The 27,682-nt window shown below is 46.7% G+C and overlaps 1 protein-coding gene across 5 annotated transcripts in view; it reads right to left on the bottom strand.

The window, feature by feature from the left end:
- Positions 1-26,670, bottom strand: part of LOC147607254 (sphinganine C4-monooxygenase 1-like) — a 75,064-nt gene extending 48,394 nt beyond the window's left edge. For 3 of the 5 annotated variants that reach the window (XM_086790872.1, XM_086790871.1, XM_086790873.1), the window contains exons 1-2: positions 26,521-26,641; positions 25,882-26,355 (exon numbers count right to left, since the gene is read on the bottom strand). In XM_086790872.1, the coding sequence (XP_086646998.1) occupies positions 25,882-26,121 (240 nt within the window). In that variant the 5' untranslated portion in view covers positions 26,122-26,355; positions 26,521-26,641. Of the gene's footprint in view, positions 1-25,881; positions 26,356-26,520 lie in introns of all 5 variants that reach the window. The other 2 variants (XM_086790869.1, XM_086790870.1) reach the window with 2 other exon arrangements.
- Between the last annotated feature and the right edge of the window lie 1,012 nt (positions 26,671-27,682).

Raw genomic sequence — 27,682 nt, 5'->3', positions numbered from 1 at the left:
GGATATGCTGCAGGTGCAGGCTTTCCGAGACCAGATGGTGGATAGCTTGCCAGTTGATGGCAGCAGTTGGCAAGAACTTTCCAGTACTGATGTTGGTGGTTCCTGTGTTCGTCAATCGGAGGAAACTGAACAGGTAACTTATGCTCTGATGTCTCGTAGTATTCGGGACAAAGAAACTCCTGTAGTAGATGAGGATGTTCTTTCCACGGGGACCTCTCGAAAAGCCAGGCAGGTGGTAGTTGATTACTTGCAGAAGGAGGTGGTTTCTCCGGGCTTTGTGGTTCCGGACTCAGAGGGGGTGGTTGATAGGTTTCAGAAGGCCTTGCGTGGTCTTCAGCAGGTTTCCAGGACTAGGCTTTGCACCGTAACAGGTGTTGATCCTTGTGAGCAATATGATCCCTCTTTGACTCGGAAGCAGAATGGTTCATTGATCTAGTTGATGGACACCAGATTGGACGGGAGCTTCCTGATGATGCAGTTGAGCTCATGGTTGCAGATGACTCTTTGGGAGGCAGGATTGAGTATCCTGTGGTTTCTGCAGCGTGCGAAGGATCATGGACTCTTTTACACAAGAGGGGGATTGATTGATGGAGTTCGACTCCGCGGTTGGAGTGACTCAGTTTGGGGAGGAGATACGGACACAAGGAGATCTACTTCAAGCCCAGGAGCAGTTTTACGGAGCAGTAAGAGGCAGTCATCTTTTGCCTTGTTGACGACAGAGGCAGGGGGAGTCATCTCCCCCCCGGACCCCTTGCAGAGAGGGGTTCACGCCCCCCTCCGCACCTTCCCCCAAGTAGGCTGGTGTGAAACTACGCGCCGCAACGGACCCAAAATTTACAGCCCATATGCAGTAGGTGTATAATAATTCACCGCATATGCATGTAGCCTGGTTGGCAGTGTGCCAACCTTCTCCAGAATCGTCTCATGCTATCTGGCCACAATCGGCCACCATCCGGTGTTTAAACCGGGACCTACCAGGCGACCCGTGCTACTCATAAATGCCTTCTCCTCATATAGGGGGGGCTCACAAAGTAGAGTTAGCCGGTGCCTGCATAGTTACCTCAGGGTGGGGCAGTGATATCCAACATCCCCCCTCAATGTCCACCCGAAAGTGAACTACCATTTCGGCCCAATGCCGAGTTGTTGAAGATGTCGCTCCAGGGTCTTTCTCCCAAGAGCCTTAGTGAAGATGTCTGCACAATTGTCCTCTGTTGGACAATAAACCAAATCCACCACTTCATTCATGATAAGCTCTCGCACAAAGTGATACTGAACTTCAATATGTTTTGTACGAGCATGAAACACAGGATTTCGTGCAATCGCCGTGCAACTCTGGTTGTCACATAGTAACTCTGTAGGTTGCTCCTGGACTGCTCCCATGTCTGCCAAAAGCCTCCTCAACCATAATGCCTCACATGAGGCAAAACATGCTGCTTTGTATTCAGCCTCGGTAGAAGAAAGAGCAATAGTAGGTTGCTTCTTACTAATCCATGAGATAACTCCAGATCCAAGTGAAAAACAATAGCCTGTCACTCATCTTCTGCTATCTATGTCTCCTGCCCAATCTGAATCACAATATCCTGTCAAGGTGGCTTCTCCGCCTCTCTTGTAAGTGATTCCATAATCCAAAGTACCACTGATGTACTTTAGAACACGCTTACCTTCTTTCCAATGGCTTTCCCGAGGCTTATTGGAAAACCTGCTTAGAACACCTGTAGCTTCACAAATGTTAGGGCGAGTGTTACACAAGTAGATAAGACCTCCCACAAGTCTCCTGTACAATTCATTGTCTACCAATGCGGATGCATCTTCCTTTGAAAGCGTCAAGTTAACTTCAAAAGGAGTACTTACTGACTTACACTCAGACATACCAAATGCTTTTAGTAATTCAATGGCATACTTCTTCTGTGAGATAAAGATTCTATCTGACTCCTGCCAAACTTCAATTCCCAAACAAAAGTGCATAAGTCCGAGATCTGTCATCTCAAACTCCATACATAATGCTGACTTTGTTTGAGCAATCTTCTCTTCATGATCTCCAGTAAGAGTAAGATCATCCACATAAATAGCAATCAACATGTACCTGCCATTCTCTTAAAAAATGTACAAACTTGCATCAGAAAGACTTCAAGTACCTGTCAATCCGCTGATTCCATGCACATGGGGCTTGCTTCAGCCCGTACAATGCTTTCCTGAGTCTGCAAACTTTATCTTCTAAGCCTGGGACCTCAAAGCCTTCTGGTTGTTCCACATACACCTCTTCCTTGAGGTAACCATTCAGAAAAGCGGATTTCACATCGATTTGCATGACTAACCATCCTCTCTGTGCTGCTAATGCTAGGATGGTGCGGATAGTAGTCAATCTGGCTGTGGGAGCAAAAGTGTCCTTGTAATCAAAACCTTCTACCTGTGCAAACCCTTTAGCTACAAGTCGAGCCTTGTACTTATCCAATGAACCATCAGATTTGTACTTAGCTTTATACACCCACTTGGATCCAATTACCTTGCGTTTCTTTGGACGATCCACAAGATCCCAACTGTGGTTACGCATGATGGAATCAAACTCTGTTTGCATGGCTTCCATCCACTTTGCATCTATTTCAGCTTCTTTCAAGCTGGTGGGCTCCTGAACTTTCTGCAACTCTGCCATAAGAGCATAATTAACATCCTTTGCTCCTCTATTCTCTTGGAACGGTGAATTTCAGAAGGCCCCTCATCAATGGCTGGAGGCTCCTTCCCGTCCAAAAGTTGTGTCACCCATTTAGGCAATGGCTTCTTCCTGTTGGGTTCTTCAAGCTCATCCTCATCTTTTTCATCACCATGTTGAACTTCTTGTGGTATCCTCATCGCTGCAGGGACCGGTTGACCTACTATTGGTGGTCGTGGTTGATGGGCAGGGGTTTCCTGGTTATCTAAGGAAGGACCCTCCTCCTCCATTTGATGCGGTTGCTCCACAAATATCACATCTCGACTCACAATGGTCTTCTTATGAACACGATCATAGAGTCGGTAACCCTTCGACTCTTCACTGTATCCCACAAAGATACATTTCTGGCTTTTGGAGTCCCACTTGGTTCTTGAAGCATCTGGCACATGCACAAAACAATCACATCCAAAAATTCTGAAATGTGCAACTGAAGGCTTCTTACCAGAAAAGGCTTGTAGAGGGGTCATCCCTTTCACTGCTTTGGTGTAGCTTCGATTCAAGATGTACACAGCAGTGTTTACTGCTTCGGCCCAAAAAGTATCTAGAAGACCTTTAGCCTTGATCATACTTCTTGCCATCTCAACAATCACCCTGTTTTTGCGTTCAGCAACTCCATTTTGTTGAGGTGTATGGGATGTAGTAAGCTGTCGCTTAATCCCATGGCTCTTGTAATACTCTGCAAATTCACCTGATGTGAATTCTCCTCCTCTGTCTGATCTGAGTGTCTTCAGCTTCTTGCCAACTTCATTCTCCACCAAGGCATGCCATTCTTTAAACTTCACAAAAGCTTGGTCTTTACTCTTCAGGAAATATACCCATATCCTCCTACTGTAATCGTCGATCAACGTCATGAAGTAAGAGGAACCACCCAGTGCTGTCGTGTTCATCTTTCCGCAAAGATCTGTGTGGACGAGTTGAAGAGGAGCTTGTGCTCTGCTTGCTTCTTGCGGAAAGGGTTGCCGATGCTACTTGCCCATCATACAAGCTTCACATGCATCTGGCAAATCACTTAAAAATGGTAGATCTGCCACCATCCCAGATTTGTACACCTCTTTCAAGAGAACAAGACTAAGGTGACCAAATCTTTCATGCCATAGCTTACTTGTATTCACATTACCAACTATTGCTGTGAAAGCTGTAAGCTGATACAGGTTGTTGCTTCTAGTTGCCTTGCCGACAACTGTACCATCAGAATTCAGAATTTTTGCACCAGTCTTGTCAAAGTGAACCTTCAGATCACGATCCGTCATGGCCGCAACTGATAACAGATTCCTTTTGATATCTAGCACATAAAGCACATTTGACAGCTTTTTAGTAACACCATCATTTGACAAAAAAGAAATAGTACCTGAACCTTTTGCTGGGCATTTGGCATCATTCCCAACTGCTACCGTGATGTCATCTCCCACTGGTTGTAGAGGGGAATACCAATCTTTATGACTGGTCATGTGTCGGGTCGCACCACTGTCGATGATCCAATGATCATCAGTTCTAGCTGTATGAGTTGCACAGATTTCTTCAATAGCAACCCATAACTCCACCTCAGCTTGAGCATTGTTGCTTGACTCCTTCAACGTTCCATTCTTCTCATCTGCAGCCTTCTTTCGACATTCTGTTTGAATGTGACCAAGCTTCTTGTCACGTGCATCCCGCACTTGGATGCCACGTAGACATTTCTGTACAGAAGGTGCAGGACCTGGGATGGTGAACTGGTCCCATGTGAGCCCAGTCCGGGACAAGTCAGCCAGGGATCCATCTCAGTCGTCCGAGGTCAGGTGTGCATTGTCCTGCACATGAGTCCAAGGTCAGGTGTGCATTGTCCTGCACATGAAGCAGTGCCAGTCCGCGCTGTGAGTCTCCCTCTGGAATGATGTCAGATGTGCTGTGTATCTGGTTTGCAACTGGATGCCAGACATCTGTAGGCATGTAGGTTTGCATGTAGAGATGGGGCCAGCCCATAGGGCTACCCCAGTGCAAGGATTTGCAGTTTGCATACTTAGTCTGGGCATGGGGGAGGTGTAGAACCACCCCCAAGGGACCAGGAGGGCCCAAGATTTGCCCACCAGCCAAGGCATGGGTTGGAGGGGCTGTCGGCCAGCTGTACTACTGCTGGACAGGCAGCCGTCTGGGTCCAAAGCCCTAAACAGCAGGCGGCCAGATGTAGGGGCAGTCCCCACACCCATGCGTAGCATGCCCAGCAGCCAGGGTGCTGCCCAGAAGCATGCGCAGAATGGCCAGATTATTGCATAAGTGTGAAAGCAGCAGTTATTAAAGTGTGAAAGTATTTTATTAAAATACTCAGTCGTGGAGCTTCCTGAAGCCAGCCGACTGCATGAAGGGAGGGGTATAAAAGCCCAGTCAAGATCCCATTGAATCCATCTCAGTCGTGGAGCTTCCTGAAGCCAGCCGACTGCATGAAGGGAGGGGTATAAAAGCCCAGTCAAGATCCCATTGAATCCATCTCATAATTCACCAAGAGCTCCAAGCAACCAAGGGCCAGGACAGCCAAGAACATTGCTAAAGCTAAGGGGTGAAGGACTGAAGGTCAAGGGCAGGTTTTCCAGCCAAGAAAAGGTCAAGTACTTTGTATTTGTTTCAGATTTACATCATTCTAATAAAGCAAATACACCATCCGTGGTGGGGGCCCTACAGAGGGTAATTGGGACCCAATACTGTGTCCTTCTCCATCTCCCCCTTCTCTCTCTATTTTTCTGCACATCGTCTTTCAGTTTGTGCGTTAATTCCGTCGCGAAAAGAGTGCTGTTTTCTGAGTTTTGAAGTACCGATCCTTCTCCGAAGCTTCCGCATATTACAGTGGTATCAGAGCTCACTTCAAGGACAAAGATTCAGCAAAGAAAACCAGAAAATTTTTTCGCTCGTGTGGTTGGTTTTTAGACGCCGGTGGACTACCCCTTTCGGAGTGACTCCTGTCCCTCGAAGGACGGTTGGTTTTTAGCCTCCGGAAGCCTCCAGAAGTCTCCCACACAGATAGTGGATGGTCAGATTGCGTTCCGGAAAGGAACTGCATTTTCCCGCTATGGCGAACTTTGGCGACGAGAGAGAACCAGAACCATGGGACCAGAGTGCACCAGGCAGCCCAGCTAGGGCACCCGGCTTGAGTGTACAAGACATGTTCCAGCAGATGATGCGAGCAATCGCAGACCAGACAACCAAGTTGGATGAACAGAAGGCGCGGATTTTGGCTCTGGAGGAGCGTTCTCGCTCTCCAGCGTCGCGTTTTCCATCTCCTCCTCCCTCTCCTTCCGTATACCAAATACCAGATCCTCGTCACAGGGACCCTCTCGCAGGGTCACAGCCGCAGCCAAGCTCCTTGCTTGAGATGCAGATGCGTGCATTGGAGATTCGACAACGAGAAGACGAAGCCATGCGACGAGTGGAACACGAGCGTTACCTCCGAGCTTTGGACGCCAGATTGACACCGGCGGCGCCCTCGAATCATTTTCCCGAGAAAATGAATTTCAGTAAGTATAATGGTAAACTCGATCCCACTACTCTGTATTCATGGTTACATCAATTTGAAGCTTACTTTGCCGCAGTTAGGAAATCAGATATTGACAAAGTGATCTTAGCCAGTTGGTACTTGGAAGGTGAGGCCATTCCTTGGTGGACTCAGTGGGCTCATGCCCACACCAGATCAGGTATGGCAGCTTATGGGTGGGACGAGTTCGTCCGTGACCTTAAGCAACGGTTTTTACCGCCCCACTACCTTGAGCGACTCGAAGACGAGTTCAGGGGTGCGCGTCAGAATGCGCAACCAGTCCTTCAGTTTGCCAATAGAATTTCGACCTTGTGTCTACAATTAGGCTTATCTGATGCGGACAAGAAAGGGCAGTTTTTGTATGGCCTGGACACGCACATCCAATGGGAGGTGCGTATGTTTAGACCAGCCACTTTTGAGGACGCACTCTCGCTTGCGCAGAGTGCAGAAATGAAACACAATGGTGGCAAGCCCAAGACTTCCCAGCCGGCTTCTCCTAAGGCTAACACCTCGGGGGGCAAAAGCCAGAACCAGACGGGGTCTTCCCCAGCACAGAGCCCGGGAGCCTCTGGCTCCAAGAACTCGAACAATGCGTCTAAGCTTACTCCAGACCAGAAAGCGGAGGCAGGCAAGACAGGTGGCAAGTTGAGTGCTGAGGAGCTTTCTCAGTACAGGAAGGAGGGTAGATGTTACTTTTGTCACACAAAAGGACATACTTCTCGGGATTGTCCGAAGAAGCCTCCAAAGGCCGCCGCCACCTCCACAGCTTCCGTGGTGAGCACAGCTCCCACACCGACCCCAGTGGCTACCCCTAGTTCTTCAACCCCCGATGCTTCAGTCGGAGCAATTATTAGCCGGGAGCTCGAAGATAAGCAGAAGGGCGCCCATGACCAGGAGTATGAGCGCAACGAATTGCTCAAGTCCTTTGGCTACATAGGTGGCCAGAGAGTCGTTGTCTTGTTTGACAGCGGCAGCACGGAGGATGTGATCACGGAAGAGGCCGCTAGGCGTGCCCGTTTCGAGCTGACTCCGGTGGACAAGCAGGTTGAGGGTTTTAGCACAGGTATGACAACGAGCGTCAAGTATGAAGCTCTAGGTGCTAAGTTAGTAATCCAGGGCATAGAGTTTGTGCGTGACTTTATGGTTGCCCCTCTTGTAGGAGCAGACATAATTTTGGGTATCCAGTGGTTTCACAAGTTTCTTCCTGATGTCAAGTGGGACAAGCACACGTTCCAGATTGATCGGAATGTGTCAAACACCCCGGTGACCATTAAATGTGAGCCAGGTATTCCAAACTTTCCGCTCATAAGCCACTTGCAGGCTAAGCGAGCAGTCAGGAAAGGCGCACAGTGTGCGATGATTTACATCCAGACAGCCCATACGGTGGCCAGTGCTTCCGAGAAGTACTCGGTTCTCCATGAAAAGTTCCAGAAGATTTTTCTTCGGGACAGTCTCCCTCCCCAACTTCCCCCGTCCAGACCGGAGGATCACAAGATTGACCTCCTCCCAGGCTCGGAACCCCCGAGCAAGTTTCCGTATCACCTTTCTAAGGCAATGGAATCGGAGTTGGACCGCCAACTCCAAGAATTGTTGCAAGCTGGCTTCATCCGCCCCAGCGTGTCGCCATTTGCAGCACCGATCTTATTCGTCAAGAAGAAAGATGGGTCTTCTCGGTTGTGTGTCGATTATCGTACACTCAACAAGCTGACTATCAAGAGCAGATTCCCGATGCCTCGAATTGACTATATTCTCGAGAGGCTGAATGGAGCTAAGGTGTTCTCCAAACTGGATTTAAAGAGTGGGTACCACCAGGTTCGGATTGTTGAGGGGGACATCCCCAAGACAGCTTTCCGTACAGAACGGGCCCACTATGAATTTGTGGTCATGCCATTTGGTTTGACGAACGCCCCAGCTACATTTAACCGCATGATGATGCGTATTTTCCGGGAGTTGATTGGAGTGTGTGTGTTCATATTTCTGGACGACATACTCATATTTTCAGCTACAGTTGAGCAGCATGACATTGATGTGGAGAAAGTCCTTAAGTTGCTGGAAAGCAACGAGCTCTATGTCAATGAAAAGAAGTCAGAATTTTATCTGTTCCAGGTACATTACTTGGGATATATAATCAGTGCCGAAGGCATTCGACTTGATCCGGCTAAAGTAGCCGAGATTGTTAACTGGGAAGTACCTCAGACTGCTTATGACATTAGATCATTTGTGGGTATATGCCAGGCATATTCCACCCACATTGACAAGTTTTCTGATCTCTCGGCAGACCTCACCGATCTGCTAAAGGGAGTGAAAACAAGGAGGCAAAAGATTCGAATGACTCCACGAGCGTTGGAGGCATTCCAGAACCTCAAGGTGGCTTTGTCAGAAGCGCCTTGCTTAGCCCTTGCCTCGTGGGACGAACCATTTCAGGTGATCACCGATGCGAGTAACATCGCAATTGGAGGTGTATTGCAACAGAATGGTCATCCAGTAGCTTACATGTCTCGTAAGTTACTGCCCGCCGAAAAGAACTACTCAGTCTATGATCGTGAACTCCTAGCAGTCATACAGGCCTTGAAACATTGGAAACATTTCCTGTATGGCCGTGATTTCGAGGTCCGCACTGACCATCAGGCATTGCGCTGGATTCAGACGATGCCAAGTGCACAGTGGAGTGATCGACAACACCGCTGGAGTCAGATATTCCAGCAGTTCGGTGGCATGATTGAGTACCTTCCAAGAAAGGCCAATCCAGTGGCCGATGCTTTGAGCAGGAAGGGACAAGTATCTACGATTCAGACCACTAGACTAGACCTTGTTGGTACTGGACTAGAAGACATGAAGCACACGTACGCGGATTCCGAGGAATTCGGTACACAGTGGGAACAGGCATTGGATGCCACAGGACCATGCCATTTTCTGATACGCGATGGTTGGCTTTTCTACAAAGGCCGATTGTGTGTCATGAAATCATTCCGGGCAGCTCTTCTCCATGATGCCCATGACGCCATTACAGGTGGTCATAGGGGCATGAATTCGACTCTGGAGAAATTAGAACGGCAATACTATTGGCCAAAGATGAGGCGTGATGTGTCTACATATGTACAACGCTGTGACATTTGTCAAAAGGTGAAAGCTCCTCGTGGAAAGAAGATAGGGTTGTTACAGCCTTTGCCAATTCCTGAGGGTCCTTTCCAAGACATTTCGATGGACTTTGTCACAAATCTGCATCCCAGTCCGAGTAAGCGTAATACACAGTGTTTGACTATTGTTGACAGGTTCAGCAAATTTGTGATGCTTATTCCTTGCAGGGCCAATGTGACCGCCGAAGATGTTGCCCAGCTATTCATTCGGCATTGGTACCCGATTGGTGGGATTCCTGGGACCATAGTGTCAGACCGAGATGCCAAGTTTACAAGTCATTTTTGGAGGGCATTGTTTGATAATTTTGGTACTAAGTTGAATTTTTCCAGCGCATTCCACCCACAGACAGATGGCCAGACAGAGATATACAACCAGTTGGCCTTTGATGTGCTGAAGTGTTATGTCCACGATCAGCAAGGTAAGTGGGAATCGTTTTTGCCTTTAGTTCAAGCTGTTTTAAATGACTCTTTTTCTTCAGCTATTGGCAGGACTCCATATGAGGCAGCGTTTGGAAGACCTTTCCAGTCGTTGTTAACCAGGACTTCGTCTTCAGTACCGGAGGCGAACAGAGTGACGGAGTCTTACGAGGAGATCCTAGAGTCTGTTAAAGACAGATTGGCTAAAGTGCAAGAGGCCTACACTCGACAGGCCCATAAAGACCGAAGGGACATGAAGTTTTCGGAAGGAGATTGGGTATATCTTCGGATTATGAAGCAAAGATTGAAGCACGTGGGCAAGCGATGCCCAAAGTTGTCTTTCAGGAGCTTCGGACCATTCCCCATCCGGAAAAAGATTAATGAGGTGTCTATGCAGTTAAAGCTACCTCCGAGTTGGACTATGCACGATGTATTTCATGTCAGTTGGTTGAAGCCATATGCAGGTCCACCCCCTTCAGAGGTCAAAGACGAAGCGGAACCAGACATCATTGATGAAGCGGAAGTAATGGTTCCAGAACAGATCCTTCTGCACCGTTTCAAGCATGGCTCAGGCCGAAGACTACGACAGTTCCTCACGAAGTTTCAAGACCGAGGAACTCATGAAGCGGTATGGCTCGACAAAGAATTTTTCGAAGACTATCCGGCATTATTGACGGATTATTTCGAGGCTATGCAGCTTCCGTCAAGTTAAGCAGAAGGGGATGTCACGTGCATCCCGCACTTGGATGCCACGTAGACATTTCTGTACAGAAGGTGCAGGACCTGGGATGGTGAACTGGTCCCATGTGAGCCCAGTCCGGGACGAGTCAGCCAGGGATCCATCTCAGTCGTCCGAGGTCAGGTGTGCATTGTCCTACACATGAGTCCAAGGTCAGGTGTGCATTGTCCTGCACATGAAGCAGTGCCAGTCAGCGCTGTGAGTCTCCCTCTGGAATGATGTCAGATGTGCTGTGTATCTGGTTTGCAACTGGATGCCAGACATCTGTAGGCATGTAGGTTTGCATGTAGAGATGGGGCCAGCCCATAGGGCTACCCCAGTGCAAGGATTTGCAGTTTGCATACTTAGTCTGGGCATGGGGGAGGTGTAGAACCACCCCCAAGGGGCCAGGAGGGCCCAAGATTTGCCCACCAGCCAAGGCATGGGTTGGAGGGGCTGTCGGCCAGCTGTACTACTGCTGGACAGGCAGCCGTCTGGGTCCAAAGCCCTAAACAGCAGGCGGCCAGATGTAGGGGCAGTCCCCACACCCATGCGTAGCATGCCCAGCAGCAGCCAGGGTGCTGCCCAGAAGCATGCGCAGAATGGCCAGATTATTGCATAAGTGTGAAAGCAGCAGTTATTAAAGTGTGAAAGTATTTTATTAAAATACTCAGTCGTGGAGCTTCCTGAAGCCAGCCGACTGCATGAAGGGAGGGGTATAAAAGCCCAGTCAAGATCCCATTGAATCCGTCTCATGAACATTGCTAAAGCTAAGGGGTGAAGGACTGAAGGTCAAGGGCAGGTTTTCCAGCCAAGAAAAGGTCAAGTACTTTGTATTTGTTTCAGATTTACATCATTCTAATAAAGCAAATACACCATCCGTGGTGGGGGCCCTACAGAGGGTAATTGGGACCCAATACTGTGTCCTTCTCCATCTCCCCCTTCTCTCTCTATTTTTCTGCACATCGTCTTTCAGTTTGTGCGTTAATTCCGTCGCGAAAAGAGTGCTGTTTTCTGAGTTTTGAAGTACCGATCCTTCACCGAAGCTTCCGCATATTACACTTCTTGCAGTAGAAGCACTTTATCTTCTTCTTCTTTTTATCCTTTGCAGAAGAAGAGGGGTTACTAGAGTCTTTACCTTTTCCTTTCTTTGAACCTGCAGAGAAGGCGGAATCCTCTCCTTGCAACCTCTTCTTTCGCAACTCTTCCTCTTGTAGCATGGCACAAAAATCCTCAAAACTGAGTGGAGGAACTCTCACCTGAGTATTCAGAGAAGTTGCCAAACTGTCATACTTTGGAGGAAGAATGCGAATACACCGTCTAGCAAGATCTTCACTCTTGATAGCAACACCAATTGCTGCCATCTGATCTCTCAAGTTCTTCACCCTTGTGATGAACTGCTCCATAGACTCTGTCTCGGACAATTTCTCATTCGCCAGTTGATTTTCAAGATTCTGCTTTCTTGTTTCATTGGTTGTCTCATACTAGTTCTTGAGAATTGTCCACGCTTCTGCAGTAGTATCCACATGCTGAATTAACGTCAAAACATTATCTTTGACGCTTGTGACAATTGAGCATAGGGTGTCTGCATCCCTTCGACTCCAGGCCTGGACTTCAGCCGGATCAGGTTGAATGGTTTGACTGGGGTCAGTAGGATCTTGCATAGGAACAGGCTTCTGATCTGCTCCAGTAGCAGTATCCCAAAGCTCATAAGCATTGAGAATCGCCTTCATCTTGAACCTCCATAGAGTATAGTTAGATCCATCTAACTTTCCTTCAGTACCCCATGCTGGGAGCCACACACGTGAAGGTGCGTTTGCTGCGGGTTGAGCCATCTCTCCTAATCTCCTTAGACAAAAGCTTCTTGTCTAGAGCCTATGCTCTGAAACCATGTAAGAAATTACGAAACAACAGACGCCAAGATCTTTGTAGACAAGAGAAAACACAGAGATATGGAGAAAAAATTTCTAATTACTGTATGCAATTACAATAGATAGCTACCGCTTCCTAGCCGTGTGCTTCGGTGAAGAAGCTTTGATAGTTGACTGGAAGAAGTGAGAGCGAAGGCTGTATGCAAAAAGTGTGGGTGAAGAGTGATTTTAGTGGAAAAGACCGTCTCGCTAAATAGAGCTTTGCGTGCATGATTTTTCATCATGCAATCATAAATGACCACCGAATCTATATTCCAGTTGGCCCGCAAAGTCCGCATGGAGTTTAGCGTAAACAGCCCTTCGGGCCGGGGGGGGGGGGAGTCATCTCCCCCCCGGACCCCTTGCAGAGAGGGGCTCACGCCCCCCTCCGCACCTTCCCCCAAGTAGACTGGTGTGAAACTGCGCGCCGCAACGGACCCAAAATTTATAGCCCATATGCAATAGGTGTATAATAACTCACCGCATATTGGCAGTGTGCCAACTGTCGGAAATTCCAGACACGGAATCACCTGCCTCTATAGCTGTCCACTCCAACAGCCTTGGAAACACTAACACCAACGGGGGCACCACCAGCCACCGGCTGGAACACTTCTCTCACGGTTCACCACACCACCCACACCAGAAAGACAGCACAAAACAGGGGCACCATAATCAAAGTAAACACCCAGCAATTAAATTCCCAGTCAGCACTTCATACAAGCTTCTTCCGACACAGAAGCTTTTACTCACACCACCTTACAAACACTCAGGCTTGGATTTACTGCCAAGGGAATTCGACCACGGCCTCACTGCCTCTAGAATTACAACCTTGCGTCTGACAACCAAGCCTCTTCAACCACGAACACATCAACACTTTAACCTGTTCTGCTCTCGCCAGCTCTGCTCAGCCAGGTGTCGTAGGCGACCACCTCCCTGTCTTCAAAAACCCAAGTCGGCACCTCTAGTGCAGCCAACACACAACACCCAAGGCACTCTCTCTGGTCGCTAACCACCGGCGACACCAAAAAAAACCACAAACCTGCTCGCTAAGCAAAACCACAGCTACACCTCCACACTGAACTGCCAGAGGCGGCTTCCACCAGTCGCTAGCCACCTGTATCCTTGCCAGCAACTGCGCCAACCACACACAAAAACCGGCCACTTCTCTCTCTTCAGAGGGCGCCCCACCAGCAACCCTCAACTTCCTCTGCAGTGCGTCGCCTCTGTTGTCGACGTCACCCACTTGACTTCAGCACCCGTCGGCGCTTCCAGCTTCTCTCGCCTGTAAAGCAAACCAAGGCCACCTTCACGCCTCGCTTGCACACCCAGAGGCCGTCACAGCCAGCCTCTCTCTCTTCAGAGGGCGCCCCACCAGCAACCCTCAACTCTTGCGCTGTCAGCCACGCCGTCCACCAGTCATGTCGGCATCTTCCAGTTATCACCTGCACCACAGCCACATCCACATCGCTAGCCACTGCTAGCCCATCAAAACCAGGGCAACCTTTCCTTCACTCCGTCCTCCACTATGACGGCTACTGCAGCAGCTGCTCCTAGGCGACTTCCCCAGCCCGTCGCCTGGAGCTGCACCAACGCCAACCCTGTCCTCTGCAGCTCTTCCCGCTCGTCAGCCCCTGCACACCTAACAAGAGAAGCATCCTCCTTTACAAGGCGGCAACCTTCACACTTTTCTCTCTTCGCCAACCTTCTAGGTGTTGTGCTGGCGAAGGTGCTGGCAGTCGAACAAGCGGCCATGTGGGCTTTTTCTTTGCTGGCCACGTGATTATTTTTTTAAAAAGGCCTAAAAGATGGCCACCATCCAATTCAGCATATTCCCTCCATCCAATGCTTTTGCACCATCACCTTCCTGCCATGCATACACGTAGCCACCCAAACTTGACATTTCACACCATATTCAAGGCAACATTGGCCCCCTCAATATTTAGTTGCCCCCATGCTTCCACACCTTCGAATACAGCTTACGAGTGCCCAGTTTCTTTGGGGACACGCACACATTCAGAGCTATCGAGTGCATCTCCAGCGGACCACACTCCGAACAAACCTATACAAGCCTACAGCAAAACCATCCACCCTGTACATCTGCCAAGGCATTCAAAGCCAAGTCTTATTACATACCATGCATCCCATATGTACACAAGCCCAAAACACCTTTCAGATTTTTGCCTGACACCAACCTTCTCCAGAATCGTCTCATGCTATCTGGCCACAATCGGCCACCATCCGATGTTTAAACCGGGACCTACTAGGCGACCCGTGCTACTCATAAATGCCTTCTCCTCATATAGGGGGCGGCTCACAAAGTAGAGTTAGCCGGTGCCTGCGTAGTTACCTGAGGGTGGAGCAGTGATATCCAACATTAACCCGCTCGGAGAACCCCATCAGATAAGTGCATGTAGCAGTCAGCCTTAGCATTAGGTTTGCATTAGAAACATCATTTGCATGTAGGCAGTTATGGGTATGAGTACAAGGAGTACTTGCAGCCTTCCACTCTTGGGCAGCCCATGCAACAGCCTATCCATGGCTGTAAGGCACAGTCAGCAGCAGAGTTGCAAGCATTCGTTGCATTCGTGCATTCGCATTCGAGTTTGCCAAGTTTGCTAAAGAATGCTTCAAACCTTGGCGTAGATGCATTCGTGACATTTACTAGATGGCCAATTTCCAAAAGAAAACCATCTCGGTAGACTAACATGTCAAATTCGGGGCTTTTCTGGGAGAGTTTCAAATTTCAAAAACACCAATAGACACTCTACTTGAAGGTTGTAGGCTTTAGGCTATAGTGGGCTACGGTTGTGGGGTACATCACACATGTTCAAGCTTCTTCACAATGTTGAAAGGTGAATGGCGATTGTACTCCCTGCATTGCAGTTTACTTGAGTGCGATTCCCAACATTCGGCAACGTTTTAATTCAGTATGCTTTGATGAGCCATGCCACCCAATGTTTAGTATTTACACGCTACCGAAGAAAAACCTAAAACATCCGGCCGCCCAAATTTTTAAGTTGCAAAAAAAGTCAAGTTTGCAACGTGTTGCAAACGTGAGAATGTAGCAAACGTTTGCTAGTCTATGCAAACGAGAATGTTTGCAACTATGGTCGGCAGCCCCTAGTGGGCATAAAGGACTAGTCGACAGCATCATTGGGGCAACAGAAGTAAGCACAGCATAAAATGCTTATTTTCGCTTCTTTTTGTCCAATAGGAACTGGCCGACAGCATGAACCGGCCGACCAGCAGCAGTATGCATATATAAGCAAGCGCTTGTATTCAGCATCATTCATTCAAGCATAAATCAGGTCATCAAGCAGATTTCAGTCATCAAGACAGCATTCAGCATCCTACCTCTCAAGGCAAAACCCTGAAGCTCCTCTTCAGCATTCAGCCAGCATATGTGCAGTCCCACAACTATCCTGGACTTGCATAAGTGGCCCAGAAGAGTCTTCTACAGTGCCCTTGGATTGGTGGATTCTCAACCAACATACGGTCTTCCTCGTCCTTGCGTTGGGCAGTCTTAGATCTTGTTCTAAAGCATTGTATAGCAGTTCTCCAAAAAAATAATATAAGCAAACACTCCTGCTTGCAGGGGGGCCCTTAAGTGGGTATTTGGGACCCAATATTGTGTGGTCTAGTCTCTCTCTCTCTCTCTCTCTCTCTCTCTCTCTCTCTCTCTCTCTCTCTTGTAGACCACGTCGGACCACAAAGAGATTTCTATGATGGATGGCAAGTACTAGAGAAACCACTGGTGACTATGATCGCACGCATGATTTAGAGCAAACCATCGGTACCTCATCAGGTTGTCAGAGCAGAGATAGGAGCCACACCAGTGGTTACCGAAGCCCTGTTCTAGTCAGTGACATTTTTGCAAAGGATATGGGAACTCCCCAGACAGAGATACCCACACCTAGCACTTATCTCTTCCAGGTAGTTAGCAGCACACGGCGATACACGATGTTGGTAGACCCAGATGTGTACCTGGCTGAGATTACATGGCATGACGATTGATGCACTCCCTCCATTTGATTACAGCCTGGACTGCCCCTTCTTGGACCTTAGTCGCTCTGAGCATAATAGGGTGATCAGGATGGACATCGTGAGGCTAGATGCAGAAAGGACATGGTCCAGCTGTGTTAGACGTCATCTCCTGTCTTTCTGTAGACACCAGGGCCTTTGTTGTGGGTGTGCCCGTCCTTGTAGGTGTTGTTCTCATTTTTCCTCACTCCCCGTATTTTTCCCCCATTTTTTCTTGGCATCAGAGGCTGCCCTGTGATGGCAGGAGGACCCAGTTGCTAGCCGACTGCATCAGTATGCTTGTGTTCACATTGTGAAGCTCGACGACTGGTCTAGACAGGTCGTGGACCTTTTTATGCAGGCCGACTGCTGTGTGCAGGTCGTGGGCTCCTGTGGTGTCCTCTCGGCTGCCTTTCTATAGGCCGTCTGCATGCTTGCGGCCATATAAAATGGCCCCATAGCCCCCATGCCATTGTGTATCACTTCGGGATCTTCTGTGTGTATATAGAGCAGAGTTACACGCCTCTATCTCTCTCCCTCTCTTGTGCTGTTTTTTCTGCATTGCGATTGGCCTCTTCACCGAGTAGCAGCCTGGGCAGCCACGTGGGCTGGCTACGTGGGCAGCTGGTTGGCCAGCCCCTTTTGTGCTGCAAGGAGCAGGGCGACCAGGAATCAGCAGGGCGACCAGGAATCAACAGGGGGGGCGGCCAGCAGAGCAGAAGAGGGAGGAGAACCTCGTGACCAACGCTCTGATACCAGTTGATGGGGAGAAACAGTTAGGGTTTCACTTGTGGGAGACACACACAGAGAAGAACAAGGGAGAGAGAGAGAGAGTTGTGGGGATAAGTCAACTCACCAAGTGAGTGTGTGACTCCCCTATCACACATGTATATTGCACTAGTACACAGTGTGCACTTAGTACATTAAAAGTACTAAGTGTACTATGTACTATAACTTATGGCCCATGGGCTTGTACACACTATAAGGGTGGGCATAGTGCCTTTACCCCAACAAACGCCAGGGTCCGTTCATTTATCTTCCTCAACTGCACACCGCAGTTAATCAATCATGTAAAGCATATGACGCTAGCCAGAGGTATATGGCACATTTTGGGTTCTCTTTACAACAGGGTATCGCCCATGAAGAGGATTTCCTTGGAAGTACAGATGCGGGTTATGAGCCCTGCAAAGTCGTTGACGATGTGGGAGCATATTAACAAGCTACAGGCTCTTTAGCAAGAAGTTCTTCAAGTTGGGTCAGAGGACATGGCCATAACGTTGTTGTCGCATTTGCCCTCTCAGTACTCAGCATTTTACTCGTCTTTGATTATATTACCAGTGGCAGGCTCAGCACCATCACGTGGGAGGAGCTTGTGCCCATGGTCTTGGACCAGGATGAACGATTCACGAACCCTCCTCAGGGTGGAGGTTCGGAGGCCTTAACTGGCCAACGGTCGAAAGGCCGTAACTCGGGCAAAGGGAAGGCTTCATCAGAGAAGTCTTCTGAAAAGAAGTCCGACGCTGATCGCGAGAAACTAAAGGCAAAGAGGACCTGTAATGATTGTGGCGAGAAAGGCCACTATTGGAGGCAGTGTCCCAAGCGGAAGACCGAGAAGGGTGAAGATTCCTCAGCAGCAATCATGAAGACTCTAGTTTTTGTCCACCAGGAGGTGATGGACACCGATGTTTCATTTTCTTCAGGCAGGGAGAGGTTGGATGATTCTCCGCAACGGATACTCGGGAGTGGATTCTAGACAGTGGTGCTTCCAGGCACATGACTCCTTCCCGTTCACATTTACAAGATCTCTGCAGGTATTCTGGTCACATTTACTGGGGATACATCCACTATCCCAGTTCACAGTGAGGGCAGGTTGGAGATAGTTCCCGATGGCAGAGGGGGCAAGCATTCCTCCCAGGTGTTGTATGTTCCGTCACTTGGTTTTCATCTGTTGTCACTGCATCAGGTTTGCAAGACTGGCGTACGGGTGGAGTTTGATGAGCATTTTGTTGCTCTCCGAGACAAAGCAACAGGCCAGGTGGTTTGGGAAGGCGGATTGGAGAATGGAGTTTACAAGCTTTCAACACTCTCTCTCCTAGGTCCTCAGGTTTGTGATGAGTGGCAGTCTGGTAATGGCCACTTAAGTGTGGATACGCTGCAAGTGCAGGCTTTCCAGGACCAGATGGTGGATAGCTTGCCAGTTGATGGCAGCAATTGGCAGGAACTCTCCAGTACTTATGGTGGTGGTTCTTGTGTTCGTCAATTAGAGGAAACTGAACAAGTCACTTACGCTCTGATGTCTCGTAGTACTCGGGACAGAGAAACTCCTGTAGATGAGGATGTTCTTTCCACAAGGACCTCTCGGAAAGCCAGGCAGGTGGCAGTTGATTCCAGACTCAGAGAGGGTGGTTGACAGGTTTCAGAAGGCCTTGCGTGGTCTTCAGCAGGTTTCCAGGACTAGGCTTTGCACCGTAACAAGTGTTGATCCTTGTGAGCAATGTGATGTTTCTTTGACTCAGAAGCAGAATGGTTCATTGATTTGGTTGATAGACACCACATTGGACGTGAGCTTCCTGATGAGGCAGTTGAGCTCATGGTTGCAGATGACTCTTTGGGAGGCAGGATTGCGTATCCTGTGGTTTCTGCAGCAGCATGCGAAGGATCATGGACTCTTTTACACAAGAGGGGGATTGATTGATGGAGTCCGACTCCACGGTTGGAGTGACTCAGTTTGGGGAGGAGATCTGCTTCAAGCCCGGGAGCAGTATGTTCAATACCCATGACTCAAATGCCATGGGTTACATACTATAAGCAATCAATCAAAATTTAAAAGTTAAAAGACAATTTACTATCTAGAGAAGCCAAAAAATAATAGTTCTAATCACTAGTGTCACTATCACTGCACATTGCAGAGCGCTCAATGATCAAATCCACTTCATTGCATCGCCTATGGGTGGATCAATAAGCAGCTATAGGAGGGCGCCTACGAGCAATGAGAAATTGGTGACTACGGGAGGATCTTGGGCCAAAGGCCAGTCGCGCCACGAGGAGAAGGGGGGGGGGAGGGGACTTGCCATGTACGGATCCATACCGTACACTAAATTGTACCTTATCATAAGGTACGTACGTATGGATGCAACTTTGCATCGCGTGGCAAATTTTGAAAACACGTGGTTGGCCAATGGCATGCCACTTATTGTTACTGCGGTCCAAAAGCGCAACACATTCAGCGGCACATTTGATGGATGAGCGACAAATTAGGATGCGCAGTACGGTCCCAATGCATTTCCAACTTATGCGGCCTTGCAGGATGCCTTGTTGCATCGGTTCCGGAAGGATAAGACCTCTTTATAGGTCTTGGAGAAATTGCGCTGTCTAAAACAGAAGAGCTTGCCAAGGAAAATTATGCATCCAAATTCCGAATTCTGCAGAGTCGGACCTTTATGCTATGGTAAGTAAAGCTAGTAGTGATGCTCATGCTTCTCCATTGCCATTGGAAGCATGTAAAAGAAAGAGGTCCCATTCTAGGCTGACTGAAGAGGTTAAGGAAACAGTAAATGAAATTTTGGATGGAGCATACAAGGGTGTCTCCAAATAAGAAAGATGTTTGTTAGCTTCGAACTAGCTACAAGCAATCAATCGAACATCCAGTACAATTGTTGGATGAATCTCAGGTACATACCTCCACTATGGATAAGAGTGTAGTTTGTTATTCATGTCTTGCATATCATGGTGTAGAGGTCATGGATTACTCATTGAAGAATGCTATATAGCTCACACTACTCGTGATATATATACCTTGTGCTATATAGCTTTACTACCCGCAATATAGTATGTCATTGAAGTCTCAAGCCATGATGCATGACCATGCACAACCAGACACCACAGATAGGTGAGCAAAACAACGGTGTACAGGCTAGAGGAAACCTCTCCACATAGAGAAAACACATCAACATGCAGAACGAGCAACGAACGCCATCCTACTTTAAATGAGAACAAGGCAAATAGAAGGAGGACTTAACAAATAGCGAACGATCCGCCGCCACTTACCCGACAAGGGTAGAGAATCCACCCATGCCAACTCCATGCAGCACAGACATAATGATTAGATGATGAAACCACAGCATGGACAGGGAATCAATCGTAGCAGGAAAACAAAAAGTAGACTCAAAGCTCTTCTTCTTCTTGATTATCAATCCATATACGATTACAATGAGTGCTTGTAAGCAGGTATATAGTTATCAGCCTTGACAGTTAGAACACACTTGTGGCTATTGGAATCCTATTCCTAAGCTACCCCTAAGGGTTATTTCCTAAGCTAACACAGCAACGATGATCCTCAGAAGGCCTTACATGAAAGAAGCAACATTGGTACATGATTAGGAAACCAACCACATTTATAAACGCAAAAACCAATCCTTGAAGATAAACCTTAAGACAAGGAAGATGGGTCGAGGCATTCTCGCCAGTGAGTCTGACATGATTGTTTGAACTACTTCCGTCAACATGTATAAATGTTGCAATAAGTCACTCGATAGTGAAGATGAGAACTAGGACTACAAGCCTCTCCTAGAGCCTAACGACTTTGAGGATTGGGTCTATGTCTTGGCAACCATGGACACTCTTCCACAAAGGCTTGGAACAAGATTTGCATAACTCAACGGGACAAAAATAACCTCCCTATTCATGCTTAGTGCAACATCCCTTTTGGGAGCCAACATTGACACATAACCAAGGGTAGCTGGTGATTCATATATCAAGGACGACTCCGCAAAAAAAAGATCAACTTCTGCATTGCCCACAATCACACCCAACCAAGAAGGAGAAAACCGCATAGAAAGTCTAAGAAGTATCTTCTCCCCATGGAGACAGATCTTCACTAGCTTTCACTATGTTGAGGTCATGGATTCACATGAGACCTACACCCGACAAAGGCAAGCTAACCTAAACAAGATCACCATTCACGCCAAGACAGTGGTCTATAAAGGTGACTAGGAGACCGAGGGGTCTGAGCAAGCCAAGCTCTACCAACGAATCGCCAGACGCAAGCTCAATAAGGTCAAGGCTGAGGCGGAGAAATAAGCTAAACTCAAAGAGCTCATCCAGCCTCAAGAGGAAGATCTAAGGCAAGTAACGGAGATAGAGTAGTACTTAGCAAGAAGGCTCAAAGAAGCCCACGGAGAGCCACATGCTTCTATGATAGCCCCGCCGACGTCAAAGAAGTAAATCTCATTGACCCAAGTGAAAACCTAAGCCGATGTTTATTGCTACAGTCCTCACCCCTAAGTAAGAAGGAATTTCAAGATGTTGAAAAACACTAACATGAAGAGAAACACACCATTCCTCTCCATGAAGACACAAAACCATCTAAATAGAGCGCCTATCACATGAATCCCAGGTACAAACAAGTGGTCAAAGAAGAGCTAGACAAGTTTATCGATGTAGGATATGTGTACGAAATCAAGCACACCGAGTGGGTATTGTCTCGATAGTAATCGTTCCCAGAAATAACAAAAAGCTTAGAGTGTGTGAACCTCAAAAAGGTTAATACCACCATAGTTCACAATCACTACCCCCTTACCTTACACCGACCACATGTTGGAAAGAGCCATCCGAGCAGAAGCTTACAGCTCCTTGGATGGCTTCTCAGGCTACAACCAAGTGACAATTGACCAAGCCGATCCTTACAAGATAGCATTTGCTATGAAAAGGAGAACCTCCACATATCGTGTCATGCCATTCGGCTTGACCAATGCCCCCACCACCTTCCAATGCTTGATGTGTACAGTCTTCAAGCATCTCCTTTGAAAGATCCTCGAGATATTCATTAATGACTTATCCGTGCACTCGAAGTGGAAGGAGCATCTTGCTCATCTTTGGCTAGCCTTTGAGAAATGACTCTACCACATCTCATTGAAACTACTTAAATGTCAATTTAGGGTTAAACATGGTGTCATCCTTGAACACATCATCTTCAAGAACGGCACCTCCACAGATGAAAACCCACTCAAATCTCAATTCAGGGTTAAATACAGTGTTATCCTTGGACACATCGTCTCCAAGAACGGCATCTCCACAGATGAGAACAGGGTCCGTGTGATCTTAGAGCTATCAACTACAAGGGGAGACAGAGATTCATGGGGCACATAGCGTATTATAGAAAATTCATCTTCTTGTATGGGCCTACGAAAAACTGAAGAAGGCATTAGCAAGTACACCCATCTTGAGATCCCCCAATTGGGATCTAATTTTCCATGTGCATATCGATGCTTCAGCATTTGAAGTTGGATGCGCGTTAGCCCAGCCAAGAGAGCACTTCATAGACTTCCCTTTGATCTTTGCTAGCTGTCAACTCAATGACGTTTAACACAACTACACCACCACTGAGAAAGAGGGGTTAGCCATGGTATATGTTATGACTACTAGTTTTTTTTCCTTTGTCGCCCATCAAGCACTGCTTTATTTAGTGAATAAGCCTTGCACCACGGGATGCATCACCGGATGGTTGCTCCATCACCGTGCGAAAGGAATGAGTGTATGTCCACGCCGATCACCTTTCAAGAATTCCAAATGGAGAACCCCTTCTGGGAGTGGAAGATGATCTTCCTGATGCTCCATTGGTCCACATTGCCCATGTACCGAAATGGAGTGAAGACATCACCCATTTCTTGGCCAATGAATTTCCAATTGACCGTCCCATCAAAAAGTCATTAGGAAGGCGGTCCCCTATCAATTGATAGTAGAAATGCTTTACAAGAAGGGTCATGATGGCATCATGAGGAAATGCATTTATAAAAATGACTTTATCACCATTCTTGAGCAAGCCCATTATGGCATAGGTGGAGGACACTTTGCCGACGACACGACTGCCCGCAAGGTTCTCCGAGCCGGACTATGGTGGCCAACTCTCTTTGTAGGCGCATTTGAGTTTGTCAAACGCTGCGATGAATGCCAAAGGTTCGTGGTGGTTGGGACCCCATCGAATGTACTCCTAGCCACGATTAAGAAGACTTCTGCTATGCCATGTGTAACACTGTGGGCACCCTCTATGGCCTTGGCCCTTCTACCCGCCCAATAGCCTGGCCAATGGGCTGTCCACAGCCCATTGCCCCAAATAGCCACCATAAATAATAATGTATACTGCTAGCTACCATGCTAATGATGAGTTCACTCATATACAAGATCCTCTACCTAAATCTAGACTTTCATCGATACCCGTACACCCAGCTACAAGCCTAATAATTGCTCATACATCATTCAAGAGGTTTCCATCGGTGGACAAGTACGGGACGTGCACACATGACCCTGACTCTCCTCTGATGGCACACTGGCTGAAATGTCCCCAGACGGGGGCTGAGAAGGGACCTGGTGTCCAACCACAAGGCTTGCACTTTTCTTGTAGTCATGTCCATGGCATCCAAGTGCACAATGCACGTGACATGATTTGGTTGCATATTTTACATCACTTGGGGATCCCTGGTATAGGTAGGCTAGACAATTAGATTCTCAAGTTATGTACGAGGGAGAAGATTTGGACATGGCCATTTTGATCTAGAGAGGAGTCCCTAACATTATCACCCTAGATGCACTCCTCGTATTTGTGCAAGGACGGTCCCTTAGTCATAAACGCTACACTGGGAGACCTTTGGTATTGCATTACCCATCCAGGTTCTTTTTTGGAGACAATCGGGAGATCCGACAGGGAGAGACACATATCCATGTTCTGGTTCCTCAAGCACTGTAGACTCCTCCCCTCCCAACCTTCCCTTACATTCAAGCTTGAAGCTCCATAGGTTGTAAGTGTAAAAAATAAAAACCGTATTTTATCGTACGGTATCCGAAAATTTCATATCGTACCAAAAATTCCCGTATGGTATCGTATCGTACGGTATCATATTTTCGTACCGTGACAACCATGCATATGAGTCATGTAACCTAAGTTGTTACATACCATTGAGACAAAATTGAGAGCACAAAACTGTGAACAGACAAAGATGAGGAAGAGATATTAATTGCTAACGCATTGTACTAATCTAATTTATATTGCTGAATTGCATGAAGCTCAAAAACAATTGCTTGCTAATCTCTTGAGCTCTAAAATATGCACGGCTGTGAACAAAGCAAAAGAACCTTCTATAGTCCTCTCCCAACTATTGAAATCTGCTGCAGTAAGAAGCATTGGACTGATGATGTTAACCACTGCTGTCTGGGCTGCTTTTAAGAGCTAAATCTGTATTACTCTTTTGGGCTATTTCTGTTGCTCTTCTTTCCGTTGGCTGCCTACTCTATAATTTGTTGTAAATGTGTAGAGCTTCTACTTCTATAACTCAAAATAAAGTATACCTACTAGTTTATGTTAGTTGAGGTAATGTGTGTTCGTTGCAAGAGTTGCATTCACACTTGTGTTAGTTGGTAGGCAGCTTACTGCTACACGTTCTAAAAGCCATGCCTCACTCCTTCTGTGTTAGGGCTCACATGGGTTGATTTCTCTACTAAAACCTAATCCTAGCTAATAGCCTAGGCACAATACATGCATCAGAGTGTAGCTGATGCTTGTGACACTTAGCATCCGTTGGCCTCACATCACTCTTTCCTCTTTCCGGCAGTATTCAAGGTTTACAAGTTTTAGTAGAGCATGTCACTGATGATTCTGTATTTCAACAAGTTAGTAGTTGCAAAAGGCATCTACATAGCAGACTTCAGCAGTTTCACTTCGGTATCTTCCTAAAGGCACAAGGTTTCAACTTTGTTCGAATCGAAGGCAGCATCAAGAAGCTGGACTCAACCCTATGACAATTAATAGCAGGCTTGGACACGTTCTCAGTCAACAATTCAGTTATGCCCTCCATTGATTCGATCTGAAACACCTTGTTTTTTGAATGCATTAGCCAACACAATTGTTGTAGGTACATAGATTCAAAAGCACCTTATTGAATTAGTGCACGTCAAATATGTGTTCACAACTCCTTAGAAGCATACTTAATGCCTCGAACTGTTTTAATCATTCAACAACAGCAACTCATGTTTACATATGGCATTGTCTTGCCAGCTAAATAGTGAAGGTTTCATTCTTAGTGTTATTATGAGCACCAAGCTAGGGACAGTGCTCAGCCAGGTTCTTAGAAACAACACTACAATTTGCAGAACTTGGTCAAGTAATATATATATATATACACGTGCGATATACCTATATATTCACATGCACACATGCAGAACTTGGTCAAGTGATTAATACATACACACATATATATATATACACGTGTGATATACCTATATATATCACACACACTATATTAATAGGTATATGTCTGATGCAAAAGGGCTAGTTGCTGCCAGAGGAAGCATGTTTCTTTCATATTCACCTACAATGTGCCTGCGAGTGAGAATTGTAATGCATGGCAAAAGAGATTAAAAAAGTTGCCTAAACTACAATGAATTATTATTCGACAAAAAAAAAAATCCAGCAAATATGGCACCTGAAACATGGAAAGAGCAACCACAGCTTGCAAAGTCTGTTGTAAAAGAACGCCCTTCACAACAGTAGAGAGAGAGACTACGTTCTTCATCTCCTCTTTACGTGCATGGAGCCTGTAACGGTCCAGGGGAGGCAGCAAGTGATAGAATCCAGCATATAACCAGTACACGACAATGGGGGCCAGTGTTCCCATCACTTCATCACTAACATAACTGTCCCACAGCGTCATTACTGCAGGCATGTAATGTATGGAATGTGTGGAGAAATGAGTCTGGTAAAATCCTTGTAAAACCGCCTTCCGATCTGCTACATCAATTGATCAAGTGTCGACCATTGGAGCAAAAATTGATGAGGTAGAATTGGAGAAGGGATGCAGCTTCACATCTACAAATCATGTTGGCGTTGATCTGCACCATCTTAAAAGTTCAAAAGGTGAACACAATCACCCTGCTTCTCTTAACATTTGACAGAATATCTGCGCAGAAAATTTCACGGTTGAAACCCTAGAAGAAGCACACATGAGCCTTCTCACATGATCATACATGCACATTATAGTACAGATGCATGTGTTGGTCGTAACACGATCCCTGTTCTAGGGCACAGCTGGTGCAAAGAAGAAGACACGACAAACGAGTGTTACCTGTAGAAACGCGCCCCGCTCGTGAATTTCCAAAGCTTCGAAGGTGGATCTGCAACAATGGTGCCCTTAGTTTCACAGAGAAAGGCCTAAGGTTCGTGATACTATTTTTCAAATGATTTATTATACTAATTTAAATACTAATAACTTTACGATTGTTCTCTGGAAGCGCCTCATAAAATAACATTTCTTTGTATTTTTTAAATTGGGGCTACAAGCAACAAAGAAAAACGTCCATTTTATAAAGGCAAACCAAAAATGTTTGAATGTCTTGTGCCTCTGTCTCTATGTGTGTCTAGTTCCACTATCTCTTCTTATAAATGTGCGAGGTGAAAGGTCCAATATAAACCATAACTATTTTATGAGACCCCTTCTTTTTTCGTCTTTACATCATGATTGTTGTGATTTTAAAGGATCGTGCACTCATAGAGGGACAATGACCTAAGCTTTGATAAGAGGGCTATGTTGCAAGAGTAACAAAGATAATCGAAAGAGTAGGGAAGAAAAAGATAGGTGAGTGAAAAGAGAAAAACAAAGCAAAATTGTACATGCTAAAACTTGGAAAGTTCTCCCACTTTCAAAAAATAGCACTCACAAATGTTCTAAAATATATGAATGAGGGTGAACTATTCCAATATAACTCTCATAAAGAGATGAAAGAAAAGATCAAAACAAAGCCAAAGGGTACATACTAACATTTGGCAAAGAAATAAGTTCTCCCAAGTTCAAAAAATAGCACTAACAAATGCTGGTAGAATATATGAATTGGGGTGAACTATATCCAACATAACTCTCATAAAGAGAAAGGACAATTGAGTTTTCACATAATGATTTTTGAAATGCCAAATTGGTGGACACTCTGAAGAATGGCAAGAATTTCATTTATTATAATTTTCCTTTTTCCATTTTTTAATACACTCTGTTTTGTTTCTCTTCCAATATTTATCCACTCTCACTCTAAAGGAGCTTTTTTTTTTGCCTTTGTCGTAATAGAGTCTAGTGACCATGTGAATGGGTTAGGCAAGAGCTAACATTAGGAACATGGCACATAAGTTAAACTAGTTGGAGTCATCACCTTTATACACATTTCCCCTTTACAAGGGGTGGCTATCGAGATGTAGGTTTGTACTGGGAACACTTGAGTGGAAAGGATCCCACAAGTACA

Source organism: Cibotium barometz, chromosome 55, assembly GCF_041138505.1.
Source record: "Cibotium barometz isolate CiBa-2024 chromosome 55, ASM4113850v1, whole genome shotgun sequence".
Classification (NCBI taxonomy): Eukaryota; Viridiplantae; Streptophyta; class Polypodiopsida; order Cyatheales; family Cibotiaceae; genus Cibotium; species Cibotium barometz.
This window is presented reverse-complemented; position numbering and strand designations above follow the sequence as displayed.